General features: G+C 48.6%; 1 protein-coding gene across 1 annotated transcript in view; it reads right to left on the bottom strand.

The window, feature by feature from the left end:
- The window catches only part of vwa8 (von Willebrand factor A domain containing 8), a 489,820-nt gene that overhangs the window by 114,999 nt on the left and 360,422 nt on the right, over nt 1–14,399 (bottom strand). The window contains exon 33 of the mRNA XM_038802772.1: nt 5,543–5,652. Within this exon, the coding sequence (XP_038658700.1) occupies nt 5,543–5,652 (110 nt within the window). The remainder of the gene's footprint in view (nt 1–5,542; nt 5,653–14,399) is intronic.

Here is a 14,399-nt window from a genome sequence, read left to right as displayed (position 1 = left end):
GTGAAAAGCCTCTAGTCGCCACATTCCGGCACCTGTTCGGGTACACAGAGGGAGAATTCACCTAACAGCACGTCTTTTGGGGCTTGTGTGAACACCCCGAGGAGACCCACACAGACAGAGGGAGAATGTGCAGACTCTGCACAGACAATGACCCAAGCCAGGAATCGAGCGTGGATGGAAAAGCTATCAGTCACAACTGAGTTTGGAATCAATAAATAGAACAATGTAATTTTCACTGTCAGGAGCAGTCTCACACCTTTTGATTCAGGGTGTGGGTTGAAATTCCACGTCAGGCAAAAAGGCAAGATGATCAGGCTGACAAGCCCCAGCAGTTGGAGAAGTCAGTGGAGGAGCAGGCTGACTTTCAAACGGTGGCAGATGTGGAGATTCGGAGGTTGAGGGACCAGCAAAAAGTGCTTCTGGAAAGGCTGGAGGACCTGGACAACAGATCTCGTCGGCAGAACGTGAGAATCGTGGGCCTCCCGGAGGGGGCAGAGGGGCCGGACGCTATCGCGTTTGTGGAGGGTATGTTTCAGAAGTTGCTGGGGAGTGAGGTGTTCCTGCGCCCGCCGGTGGTGGACAGGGCACACAGAGTGCAGGTGAGGCAGCCGCGACGAGGGAGTCCCCCACGAGCGATGGTGGTACGCTTTCACAGGTACCTGGACAAGGAACGGGTGCTGCAATGGGCGCACACGAAGCTGCACTTGGGACAATACCACCCTGCGTGTTTACCAAGATCTGAGCGCTGAGGTGGCCAGGAGGTGGGGAGGCTACAGGCAGGTGAAGGAGATACTGTACAAAAATTCGGTGAAATTCGGGCTGCTTTTTCCGGCGCGACTGTGGGTTACATATGAGGGTCAGCACCACTATTTTGAGGAATCCGAAGAGGTGATGGACTTCATTAAGAAGCAAGGGCTGTCCCTGAGCTGAGGGCGTTTGGACTCATGTTAGAGCTTTTAAGTATATGTGGTGTCTCTCCTGTTTTGAAAATTGCCTGTATGTTTGGGTCCGTTTTTGTCGCTTCTTTGCGTGGTTTACCTGAATGTTTCCTTTTTGGGCTCTTTGATTAGTTGGAGCTTGGCTGGGGGGGTAAATAATAAAGAAAACAGTTAAAAGGGTTGGGTTAAGAGGGATGCTTCAGAGGAACTTTGTGCAATCTATTGTATGGGAAGGACTGAGAGTGCCTGTTACTTCTTATCTCTCTTTTTTTTTCGTCTTGTTTAACTTGAATTGTGCTATTGTGGGGCAGTTTATGACTTGTATAGAGTGTTTGCTTAAGTAGGGCTGATCTGGGGAAGTGGTATGGATGGGACGGGGGAGGGTGACTGGGAACAATGGGTGGGAGACACGCTGGCGCCGAGGCTGGGAGCCCCAGGCTAGCTGAGTGGGGCTAGTCAATGAAAGCCGAGGTGGGGGGTGTGCATATAGTTAAATTTGAGCAGGGGTTAGGTGATAGGATGGTGTTGCTTGGGGGGTGGGGGGGTGAAGAGTTGTTCTGCTGACGGGGATGGAAACTGGGCATGGCAACAGTAAACAGTAACAGCAACATGGGTGGAGCCGGTCAGGAGGCGGGCCAGATGAAGCGCGACGCATGGCTCGGGGGCTGGCCAAGGAAAGGGGATGGCTGATCGGCAAAGGGGGGGGCGAAGTGACCCGAACCAGGCTGATCACCTGGAATGTTAGAGGGTTAAACGGGCCAGTGAAGAGGGCGTGTGTGTTTGCGCATCTGCAGGTTCTGAAGGCGGACATAGTCATGCTGCAGGAGATGCACCTGAATGTGGCAGACCAGGTTAGGTTAAGGAAGGGCTGGGTCAGTCAGGTTTTTCATTCGGGGCTTGATTCTGCGAAGCTGATCATGGGCGGGGACTTTAATACAGTCCTGGACTGGTCATGTTCAAGAACGGGCAGGGTGCCAGCAATGGCAAAGGAACTGAGAGGGTTCATGGAGCAAATGGGGGGAGGGGGGGATCCGTGGAGATATAGCCGGACGATGGCGAGGGAGTTCTCGTACTACTCCCACGTCCACAAGGTGTATTCCCGAATTGACTACTTTATTGTGAGTAGGGACCTGCTGGCCAGAATGGTGGGGGCAGAATACTCGGCAATTGCCATATCGGACCATGCTCCGCACTGGGTAGACCTGCAGTTTTGTAAGGATAGCTTTCAGCGCCCACCATGGAGGCTGGGAATTGGATTACTCGCGGACGAGGCGGTGCGTGAGATGCTGAGGAAATGCATGCAGAATTACCTGCAGGTGAACGATACTGGAAAAGTCTCAGCAGCGGTGCTCTGGGAGAGGGTAGAGTCTCAGACGTTTACAAGGAACTAATGGGAGCTGAGGATATGCAGACCGAGGACCTGAAGCTTAAGTGGGAAGAGGTCTGTGGCTGGAGGACAAATGTGCTAGATGTGCCGGAGGGCCGGCTAACCATGTACACATGTTCTGGTCGTGCCCTAAACTCGGGGGGTATTGGCAGGGATTCGCAGATGTCATGTCCTGGGTATTGAAAACTGGGGTGGTAATGAGCCAGGAGGTGGCAATCTTTGGGGTTTCGGAGGACCTGGGAGTCCAGGAAGAGAGAGAGGCCGACGTTCTGGCCTTTGCTTCCCTGGAAGCCCGGCGATGAATATTGTTAGCATGGAGGGACTCAAAGCCCCCGAGGGCTGAGATATGGCTATCGGACAAGGCGAGCTTTCTTGGCCTGGAGAAAGTCAAGTTTGCCTTGAGAGGTTCACTATTAGGGTTTGCCCGAAGGTGGCAGCCATTTGTTGACTTCTTCGCAGAGGAGTAAGCGTCAGCAGGGGGGGGGGGGGGGGGGCTAGGGTAGGGTAGAGTACAGTAGGGGGATATTCAGGCAGGGCTGTGCATGAACAGAGCCGTGGTTAGCACTATGGTTAATTTGTGTCTAGACTTTTTTTTGTACTGCACAATGTCACTTTTTCTATATGCCTAAAATACCTTAATAAAATTGTTTGTTAAAATAAAAAGAAATTCCACGTCAGACATAAGATCAAACTTGGGTTCAATTATGAGGCAGTGTTCCATCATTAAAGGTTACATTTTGGGTGACAATTATGCCAAGGGTCTTTTTTTGCCTGAGGGTAACTCTTCCCTTGACACCATAAAGTGGCTTGAGAGCTCCAGAGCTCCCTCTAAAGGACAACTGGAAAACAGTTGGGTACTCACTCTGTTCTGTCCATCATTTTACCTTTAACCAACACCATCCACGCAGATTATTCTTTTTGTTTCTGGTGAGATCTGGCTGCTGCAGTTGCAGCTGCAAAATATTTCCAGTATTTCCTGTTTTTAGCCCTTATCAGGATTGCTGGGCTAAATGGCTTCTTTCTGTGCATATCTTTTCTATGGTTTGATGGATCAAAATCCTGCAACTCTCTCCTTAACAGCACTGTGGGAGGAGTTCAAGAAAACGGCTCACCACCACCTAATCAAGGGCAATCAGGGATGGGCAATAAATGGCCTCACATTCCATGAAAGAATCTAAAAACAGTTGGGCAATGCGGCCGGAATGTCCTGTTGGGTTTACATTTTACCTCAGCTCATCCCCAGCCCAACCTGTTACTGGACATTTTAGCTTTGTTTTGGTTGAGAGAGACTGTAAACTAATTATTTCTCACCTTTTGTACAGATCAATATTTTGACTGACTTACCGTACCGGTGAAAAACATTGACTACCATTCCAAAAGAACTTACAGCTCTACAGAGCCTAATAACAGAGACCATTGCTCTGAAGACTGTGAGATAAGAAAGAGCTGTGACAAATAACACATGAATATCAACATTGCACACTTCACTTTGTCATTGTGAATTATAAATGCCTGGCTTAGGAACACAGGAACTGGAGGAGGCCATTCAGTCCCTCGAACCTATTCTGCCTTTAAACCTGACTGTGGCTGATCTTGAGCTCAACTCCAACTACTCGCCTTAACTCCATCCCCCCTTTTTAAGTATTTTAATTAGTGACAGGCGAATTAACGGATACCTCAAAAAAATTCATCATTCCTGGCTACAGCCCAGCTAACACTGCATAATATTTCTTCAAACTGTTGCTGAAATAGTACAAGAGGTGAGAGAGCAAACCGCTCTGAACCGGGGGCAGCACGGTAGCATGGTGGTTAGCATTAAATGCTTCACAGCTCCAGGGTCCCAGGTTCGATTCCAGGGTGGGTCACTGTCTGTGTGGAGTCTGCACGTCCTCCCCCTGTGTGGCGTGGTTTCCTCCGGGTGCTCCGGTTTCCTCCCACAGTCCAAAGATGTGCGGGTTAGGTGGATTGGCCATGCTAAATTGCCCGTAGTGTAAGGTTAATGGGGGGATTGTTGGGTTACGGGTATATAGGGTGGATACGTGGGTTTGAGTAGGGGATCATTGCACGGCACAACATCGAGGGCCGAAGGGCCTGTTCTGTGCTGTACTGTTCTATGTTCTAACCCCAAAGTTCACTGGGTCCAATATGCAGTCTATGGTTCACAACTATGGGTCAATCGACTTCTGGAGGATGATCACATGACCTCCCTGCACCTCTCTTGCCGCCCCCCCCCCCCGCCTCATCTGACTTCCACCCTCCCAACCAAATGAAAAGTGATGTTTCATTATCTGACTGAATCGGATTTACTACCATCTTATTTCAATCCCAACACCTTTATAATTAAATTAACGAAAAAGGTATTGATAGAATTCTTTATATCGCTGCCATGAATTTTCGCTTGGGTTTCCATTCAGCCCTGCCCTGGAGATTTAATCTGCAATTCACAGAGACTCAGGCATAGGATACCATAGAATCCCTGCAGTGCAGAAGGAGTCGGCACCCACCGTCCGAAAGAGCTCCCTAACTGGGCTCACACCCTGCCCTATCCCTGTTGACCCCTGCATTGATCATGGCCAATCCACCCAACCTGCACATCATCTTTGGGTTGTGGGAGGAAACCAGAGCACCCGGGGAACCCCACGCAGACAAGGGGAGAACATGAAAACTCCACACAGTCACTCGAGACCGGAATCGACCCCGGTTCCTGGCACTGTGAGGCAGCAGTGCTAACCACTGTCCCACAGTGTAGCCTATATTGTCGGGTTGGCACAGCTAATGTAGTGCATCTGAGCAGAAAAGGCCAGCCGATTCAAAATGCAATATGGGTATTGTGGTTATCAGAGGGAGCTGTAATGCGCATGACCTTCCCCACTTGCTATTCTGTAACAAGTGAATGAGAATTCCTTAATGACAGATCTTGTTGAATATGGACAGCACTGAGGGACCTGCAATACATTTTGAGGTACGACCTATCCTTTGCAATTCTCCTTCTACCACTCTGTTCCTTGGCTTTGGTTGGTATCAAGTCCTGTGCTCTCTCTCACCCATTTCCTCATGTCCTCTCAAAAACTTAATGCAGGGGGTACTCAGAAAAGCAAAGACTTCATCTTAACACATCTTTTGCATTTGCACACAGGTGATCTAAAGCAGCTTACAGCTTCTCGAGACGACAACAGAAATGAAGGTATCTGTTTTCATTCCTGAACAAAGCACATACCCGCTGTGTTCCCGAAGCCCGTGCTGACTGGATCCTCATCAATCAAGTGCAGCTGGCAAACTCCAGACAAGTCAGATTCAACGTGCATTGGCTTCGTCAGGAGGAACTTCCTGAAAGATAGATAAACAGCTCATTTGTTAATTGATGCACGGGAAAATCTCAGAGATTAGATTAGATTTGATCGGAGAATTGGGCGTGGACCCAGTGACCCTCATGGTACTCCTAGTTTACTAATGATAAAAATGACCTCACAGTGGAGCTTTACTTAAATTTGGAAAAGCATTTGGAACCCGGCAGATATATTGTTCGGAGTTAGAATTTTAGCCCAAATATATATAAAATCTTTATTGTCACAAGTAGGCTTACATTAACACTGCAATGAAGTTACTGTGAAAAGCCCCTAGTCGCCACATTCTGGTGGCCTGTTTCGGATACATTGAGGGAGAATTCAGAATGTCCAATTCACCTAACAGCACGTTTTTCAGGGGACTTGTGGGAGAAACCGGAGCACCTGAGAAAATCCAGCAGACACGGGGAGAACGTGCAGACTCTGCACTGCCAGTGACCCAAGCCAGGAATCCAACATAGAACATAGAACAGTACAGCTTCGCCCCTCGATGTTGTGCCGAGCAATGATCACCCTACTCAAACCCACGTATCCACCCTATCACTGGAACCCAACAACCTCCCTCCCCTTAACCTTACTTTTTAGGACACTACGGGCAATTTAGCATGGCCAATCCACCTAACCGCACATCTTTGGACTGTGGGAGGAAACCGGAGCACCCGGAGGGAAACCCACGCACACACGGGGAGGACGTGCAGACTCCACACAGACAGTGACCCAGCTGGGAATCGAACCTGGGACCCTGGCGCTGTGAAGCAACAGTGCTAACCACTGTGCTACCGTGCCACCAATTTTGAGTAGACAAAAAATACCCATTTAGTTTCCTCCAGAGTTGAGCAGGGGTGTGCGGGGCAAGGGGAGGAGGCGGGGGGTTGGGATGGGGGAGGTGGAGGCGGGGTTGGAAGTGGTGGGGGTGGGGGATGGAGGCCGATGTCAGGCGGGGGTGGTAGGCAGGGGTGCAGCAGGCAGGGGGTGGCAGGATGGTACGCAGGTAGGTGGTGGCTGCGTAAGGAGGTGGGGACTAGTCAGGTTGGGTTGGGAAGGGCCAGGAGCGGGTGTGGGAGAGTTGGGTTGTCAGTTGTATAGTAAACCAGGAGTTAGACTAGGATTTTTCCTATCTAACACTTCCTGGGTAATTATCAGGGTAAGTAGTCATAACAGTTCTAAATCTTCGACTCTAACTCAGAGGTGGAGCCTTTGCACAGGGTCCCGGGGAGCAGAGGAAGTGCCATCAAAAGTTCAAACATCGTGGGCATTCTCATGGAGACCTTGCACTGGGGGTTTTCGAAGGGTAGCTTGGGAGGGTACATCCAGTCTCCTATGATCCAGAGACTGGAAGACCTGAATCACTGTTAGCAATACAGATTCATGACTTTTCACCTGGAACCCTTAATCTCTCCTCATCCAGCTATCCTGCCTAGTGTAAATCATCCTCACTCCACTAAATCCTAGTGTTATGGGAGAGGTATTTTCAGAACCCCAAAATGTATCATGGAGTTCAACCAACTCCCACCTTTAATGGAGTGCTGCTTTTGAAGAACACAGCGTGTTCCCCAGGTATCGTATTACAATTATGGACACGTGGTTTATAAAACAAAACAATATTTATTCCGTGAACTCAAATTAACCTCTTAAATAAAGACACTGGATCTCTTAACACCCCTTACTTCAAAAGATAAGCCCGAAAATAATACAACACAGTACCCAATCCTGCAAACTGTTCCTTTACACATCCAAAAGACTTAACAAATCCTGCAAACAGAAGCACATAGATTTATATTCAATACTGAGACCTTTTTACATTCTGATTTCACCAAAGGATTAAGAGATAGTCCTTCATTGCAGAGATCACCAGCAATGCAGCTCACAGCCAACAACCCAAGCTTTCTTCAAACTGAAACTAAAAACTCCCAAAAAAACAGAAGTGAGCTCAGCAGCACCCCACCCCCCCCCCCCTTCCCACTCTCTGACATCACTATTTTCTTAAAGGCACATTGCTTAAACAGTCCATTTCTTAAAGGTATTCTCACATGACACTAGGTGCATCTGGACAAGGTTGACTTTTCCATCCATTAAAAGGTCTCGAGAGAGAGAATAAGAGAGATACTGGAGACAGGTGCAAATAGGATTACGAAAGAGGCTTGGGCAAGGTGTGGCTCAGTGGGCCGATCTGTCCAATGGATCTTCCTGTACCAAGAACACACAACAGATGCAAGGTTTTTTTTATTAGTTCATGGGTCATGGGCATCGCAGGCTGTGCAGTATTTATTGCCCATCCTTGAGAGGGCAGTTAAGAGTCAACCACATTGCTGTGGGTCTGGAGTCACATGTAGGCCAGACCAGGTAAGGCTGGCAGATTTCCTTCCCTGAAGGATGTTAGTGAACCAAATGGGTTTTACGATATCGACAAGGTTTCATGGCCATCGTTAGACTTTTAATTCCAGATTTTTTCTGTATTGAATTCAAATTTCACTATCTAAAACTGGGGTTCCCAGAGCATTACTCCCCAAGGCCCCGTTTGAGGCTTTTTGAGCCAGTCTTTCCTCGCGGCAATGAATTAATAAGGTTCAAAAGTTAAAGAAAATACCAAACCCCTTTAAACAAGAGAGCTTATGCAGGGTGCCCAGGATTTCAAGCATTTGGCCAGATTTCAAATTGGGGAGCACAGGGCTGGAAAATGTCAAGAAATAATATCAAAATAACAGGAAGATGAGAACTAGTGAGAGGATAATGACAGAAATCCCAGACACAGTGAAAGATCACGGGTAGGATTCTCTGGCGGTTGACGCAGAAATCGGGAAATGCGATTGGGTGGAGAATAGGTGACCACCAAATCGCGGCAGGCGCTGATTTGACAGCAAATCGTAATTCTCCTGTCGCCTCAACAGCGGCGCCAATTCGTTCTGGAATGCACGGATGCTAACACCTTTTGCATGTCATTAGTGGACCTGACCCAGTGTTCTCCGGGCCTGGAGTTGTCCGCCTCCGACTAGCCGAATTCCCCGACGGCGTGGTTCACTTGTGCTTTAAAAATCGTGAAACCGGCGTCCTGGCTGCTGAGGAAGAGAGAGGGGGTATGGAAAGTGTCCAACATCGTCATAGTTTGCTGTTGGTCAGGAGGGTCGGCTTCTACCAGGCCGGGGACGTAGTGGGGGGGTGAATGGCCACGGAACATCATTGCCACCGTCTGCAAGGCAGCCATGCAGCTGCGCATGACTGCCCACTGTGAACTTTGGGCCACAGGTTGTATGGATGTCCCCCCAGGGCACCCCTCCTAGGTGCCCTCAGGCCCCAGCTGGATGGGCACGCACCCTCCAGCGCAACCAGTGCCGTCTTGTTGGCTGTGAGTGTGTGTGTGTGGGGATTGTAATATGCATATGCGGCTGCAGCTTGTCAGCCTCCTGAGTGTCAATCGTGAAACCGGCACCGTTTCTCATCGGAATCGATTGTGTTACATGTGGCGCCGGTGCTAGCCCCCGAACAGTTGCTAAATCGGTCTAGCTGCGACGCCAGTTTTGCTGTCATGGAACTCCACAAATCCTGCGCCGGCGTCAACACTTAGACTCAGGAACGAAGAATCCAGTCCCACATGTGAACAGAGTTCCGAATTGCAATTGCCTCTTAATATAGGGGAAACATAGGACCTGACTCACCAGCTTTCCCAAGGTCTCTGAAAGAATAAGGCTCAAATTTATATAGCACTTTACACAACCAGATGTCTCAAAGTACTTTGCAGCCAATTATGTACTTTTTGAACTACAGTCACTACTGGTGATGTAAGAAACTGAGCAGCCAATTTGCACACAACAAACTGCCACAAACAGCAATGTGACAATGATCAGATAATCTGTTTTTGTGATGTTGATTGAGGGATAAATATTGCACAGGATACTGGGGAGAAATCTCCTACACTTCTTGAAAATAGAGCCAGGGATTTTCTACATCCACCTGAGAGAGCAGATGGGACTTCGATGGAACACTCTTCTGAAAGATTACAGCTGTGACAGTGCAATTCTCCCTGAGTACTGCACTGCAGTGTTAGCCTTACTTTTTGTGCTCAAGCCCTGGAGTAGGACCTGAGGCTGGAACCTTGTGACTCAGAGGCGAGATTCCGACCAACTGAGCCACGGTGAACACACATTTGCAGATTTAACTGATTCTGGAAAAAAACATACTAGTGACCCTGGCGGAATCCAAACTGAGTGTCAGTGAGCAGTTTATTGCTAAGCAAGAGGTGTTTGATGGCAGTGTTGATAACCCCTTCCATCACTTTACTGGCGACTGAGAGGAGACTGATCGGGCGGTAATTGGCTGGGTTGGATTTGGTGTACAGGACACACTTGGGCAATTTTTCACATTGCCAGGTAGATGCCAGTATTGTACCTGTACTGAAACACCTTAGCTCAGGGAGTAGCCAGTTCTGGAGCACCAATCTTCAATAATATAGCTGGATATAGTCTTCAATCATACAGTTGTCAGGACCCATATCCTTTGCAGTCTCCAGCGTCCTCAGCCGTTTCTTGATGTCATGTGGAGTGACACGAAATGGTTGAAGACTGAAATTCATGATCCTGGGGACTTCTGGAGAAGATTGTTGCAAATGTTTCGGCCTTATCCTTTACACTGATGTGCTGGGCTCCTCCATCATTTGAGAATGGGAATATTTGTGGGAGCCTCCTCCTCCAGTGAGTAGTTTTGTTGTCTATCACCATTCATGCTGAATGTGGCAGGACTGGGACCTTAGATCTGATCTGTTGGCTGTGGAGCACTTAACTCTGTCTATCACTTGCACACATGTACAAGTTAGGTGGATTGGCCATGCTAAATTGCGCCACGCTTAGTGTCCAAAGATGTGCAGGTTAGATGGGGTTACGGGGTTACAGGGATAGGGTTGGGGAGTGGGCCGGAGTAGGGTGCTCTTTTGGAAGGGCAATGCGGACTCAATTGGCTGAATGGCCTCCTTCTGCATTGTGGGGATTTTATGGTAATAATGTTTGGCATTAGTTCGGTGTTGTATCTTCACCAGGTTGACACCTAATTTTTAGGTATGCCTGATGCTACATCTGCAGGGCCGGCTCCAAGGTGCCGGCAACTCGGCAGTTGCCCGAGGGCGCCATGTGCTAGGGCGCCGCGAAAGACTCGGGTACCCGCGCATGCCGCAGTTGGGCCGGTGCCAACAGCGCCCATGCGCGGTGGCCGCCCTCCCTCAGCCGCCCCCACACCAACATGGCGGTGGATCCAGCCCTCGCCGGTGGTCACTCCAGCCCCCCCCCCTCGGGCCCCCGCTGCCCCCCCCCCCCCCCCCCCCCCCCCCCCCCCCCCCCCCCCCCCCCCCACCACCCCCCCCCCCCCCCCCCCCCCCACCCCCACCCCCCCCCCCCCCCCCCCCCCCACAAGGGCGCCGAAGTTCAGCTTGCCGGGGCGCCAGCAACCCTAGGGCCGGCGCTATACATCTGGCATGCTCTCTTACATTCTTCATCGAATTAGCTTTATTGGCTGGACAGCTGGCTTGTGATGCAGAGCGAGGCCAACAGCGTGGGTTCAATTCCCGTACAGACAGAGGTTATTCATGAAGGCCCCACTTTCTCAACCTTGTCCCTCGCCTGAGGTGTGGTGATCCTCAGGTTAAATCCCCCACCAGTCAGTTCTCCTTCTCAAAAGCGCAAGCAGCCTATGGTCATCTGGACTATGGCGACTGGTGACTTTACTTTACGGTGAGGGAGAGGTCAATAGGTCAGTAGGTTTAGGTTTTTCTCTCGTTGGCTTCCTCACCACCTGCCACAGGCCCGGTCAAGCAGCTTTGACTCTTCGAGCTCAGTCAGCAGTGGCACTCACAAACCAATCTTGGTGATGGACATTGAAGTCCTCCAGCCAGAATTAATTCTGCATCCTTGTTACCACAGTGAACAACTTCATATTTTACCATCTTATTCTCCATTCACCAGATTTTTGCCTACTCACTCAACCTATCTATATCCATCTGCAACCTCCTTATGTCCTCTTCACAATATACTTTCCTACCTATATTTCTGACATCTTCAAATTTAGCTGCCATGCCTTCACTGCCCTCATCTAAGTGATAGATGTGAATTTGAAAAAGTTGAGTCCCCAGTACAGACTCCTGTGGGACTCCACTCATCACATCCTGCCAATCAGAAAAAGACCCATTTATGCACATTCTCTGTTTTCTGCCAGCCAGCCAATCTTATATCCATGCTAAAATGTTACCCTTTACACCATGAGCTTGCATTTTCCACAATAAGCTTATCAAATGTCTTCTAAAATCCAAGTACAGTACGTCTACAAATTCCCCTTGATGGGTTAAACACGATTTCCCATTTACAAAACCATGCTGATTCTTTCCAATTACCTTGGGTTTCTCTAAGTGCTCAGCTATAACCTCCTTAAGGAATTGCATTGCTAATTAGGGAACAGATCACAGCTGTGTTGAGGGAGGACACATTGAAGGATTGGATTGGATTGGATTTGTTTATTGTCACGTGTACCGAGGTACAGTGAAAATTATTTTTCTGCGAGCAGCTCAACAGATCATTCAGTACATGGGAAGAAAAGGGAATTAAACAAAATTCAAGAAAATACATGAGAATACATAATAGAGCAACACAAGATATACAATGTAACTACATAAGCATTGGCATCGGTTGAAGCATACAGGGTGTAGTGTTAATGAGGTCAGTCAATAAGAGGGTCATTTAGGAGTCTGGTGACAGTGGGGAAGAAGCTGTTTTTGAGTCTGTTGAAAAAAATGAAAATCGCTTATTGTCACGAGTAGGCTTCAAAGGAAGTTACTGTGAAAAGCCCCTAGTTGCCACATTCCGGCGCCTGTTCAGGGAGGCTGTTACGGGCTGCTTGTGCGTGTTCTCAGACTTCTGTATCTCCTGCCCGATGGAAGAAGTTGGAAAAGTGAGTAAGCCGGGTGGGAGGGATCCTTGATTATGCTGCCCGCTTTCCCCCGGCAGCGGGAGGTGTAGATGGAGTCCATGGATGGGATCTTGCAGCGAGGCATTATGGGTGGAGCTCAGGAATACAAAGGGTGAAATCACAATGTTAGGAATGTACTATAGACCTCCCAACAGTCTGCAGGACACAGAGGAGCAGTTGTGTGGCCAAATTCTGAAAAGGTGTGAAAAAAACAAGGTTGTTGTGACGGGTGACTTTCACTTCCCTCATATTGACTGGGAATCCCTTGCAGCCAGGGGCTCGGATGGAGAGCAATTTGTTAGATGTGTCCAGGAGGGCTTTTTGATACAGTATGTTGACAATCCAACCGGGGAGGGGGCCATACTAGACTTGGTATTGGGGAATGAGCCAGGCCAAGGGGGGGGGGGGGGGGGGGGGCATTTTGGGCTCAGCAACCACAATTCCATAAGGTTTTGGATCGTCATGGATAAGGACAAGAGTGGCCTGCGGGTGAGGGTGCTTAATTGGGCGAGGGCCAATTACATCCAAATTCGACAGGAACTGGGGAATGTGGATTGTGAGCGGCTATTTGAGAGGAAATAAGGCCAGTTGATTGAAGTGCAGGACAGGCAAAATGAAGGATAGAAATGGCAGGATTCGGGAACCGTGGATGACAAGGGAAATTGTAAGCTTAGTCAAAAGGAAAAAGGAAGCATACGATAGGTCTCGGCATCTAAAAATTGACGAAGTCCTTGAGAAGTACAGTGAAAGTAGGTAGGAACTTAAACATGGAATTAAGAGGGCGAAAGGTCTTTCGCAAACATGGTCAAGGAGAATCCCAAGGCTTTTTATGCATATATTAGGAGCAAGATGGGAGGCAAGATAAAGAGTAGGCCCACTCAAGGACATTGGAGGGAAGTTATGAAGTTATGAGTGGAACGACAAGAAGTGTGTGAAATCCTTAATGATTACTTTGTATCAGTATTCACCATGGAGAAGGACATGACTTCCATGTTGTGGTCAGGGAGAGGTGTGTGAACTCTCTTGAGAACGTCAATATATCAAAGCAGTGTTAAGTATCCTAAATTGCATTTAAGGTAGACAAGTTCCCAGGGCCGGATGGGATCTATCCCAAGTTACTGCAGGAGGCAAGGGAAGAAATAGCTGGGGCCTTGTCAGATATCTTCACATCCTCTTTGACCACAGGCGAGGTTCTAGAGGACTAGAGAATAGCCAATTTGTTCCCTTGTTTAAGAAAGGAAGCAGGGATAATCCTGCAAATTATAGGCCTGTGAGCCTGACATCAGTGGTGGGGAAGCTTTTGGAAAGGACACTGAGAGACAGGATATATGAACATTTGGAGGAAAATGGAGTAGTTAGTGACAGGCAACATGGTTTTGTATGGGAATACTCATGTCTTACCAACTTGATTGAGTTTTTGAAGAGGTGACAAAGAAAATTGATGCGGGGACGGCTGTGGATGTAGTTTATACGGACTTTGGTAAGGTGTTTGACAAGGTCCCACATGGCGGACTGGTACAAAAACTAAAATTACTTGGGATTTGGGGTGGGCTGGCTAGATGGATACAGAACTGGCTTTGTTATAGAAGGCAGAGTAGTGGTGGAGGGGTGTTTTTCAGAATGGAGATCTGCAGCTAGTGGTGTTCCGCAGGAATCAGTGCTTGGACCTTTGTTGTTTGTGGTATATATAAATGATCTGTAGGAAAATGTGGGTGGTCTGATTAGTAAGTTTGTGGATGATAAAAAGATTGGCAGAGTTGCTGATAGTGTCGAGGATTGTCAGAGGAT

The sequence above is a fragment of the Scyliorhinus canicula genome, chromosome 7, assembly GCF_902713615.1.
Source record: "Scyliorhinus canicula chromosome 7, sScyCan1.1, whole genome shotgun sequence".
Lineage (NCBI taxonomy): Eukaryota > Metazoa > Chordata > Chondrichthyes > Carcharhiniformes > Scyliorhinidae > Scyliorhinus > Scyliorhinus canicula.
Note: the sequence above shows the minus strand (reverse complement) of the source record. Positions and strands in the feature narration are given on the sequence as shown.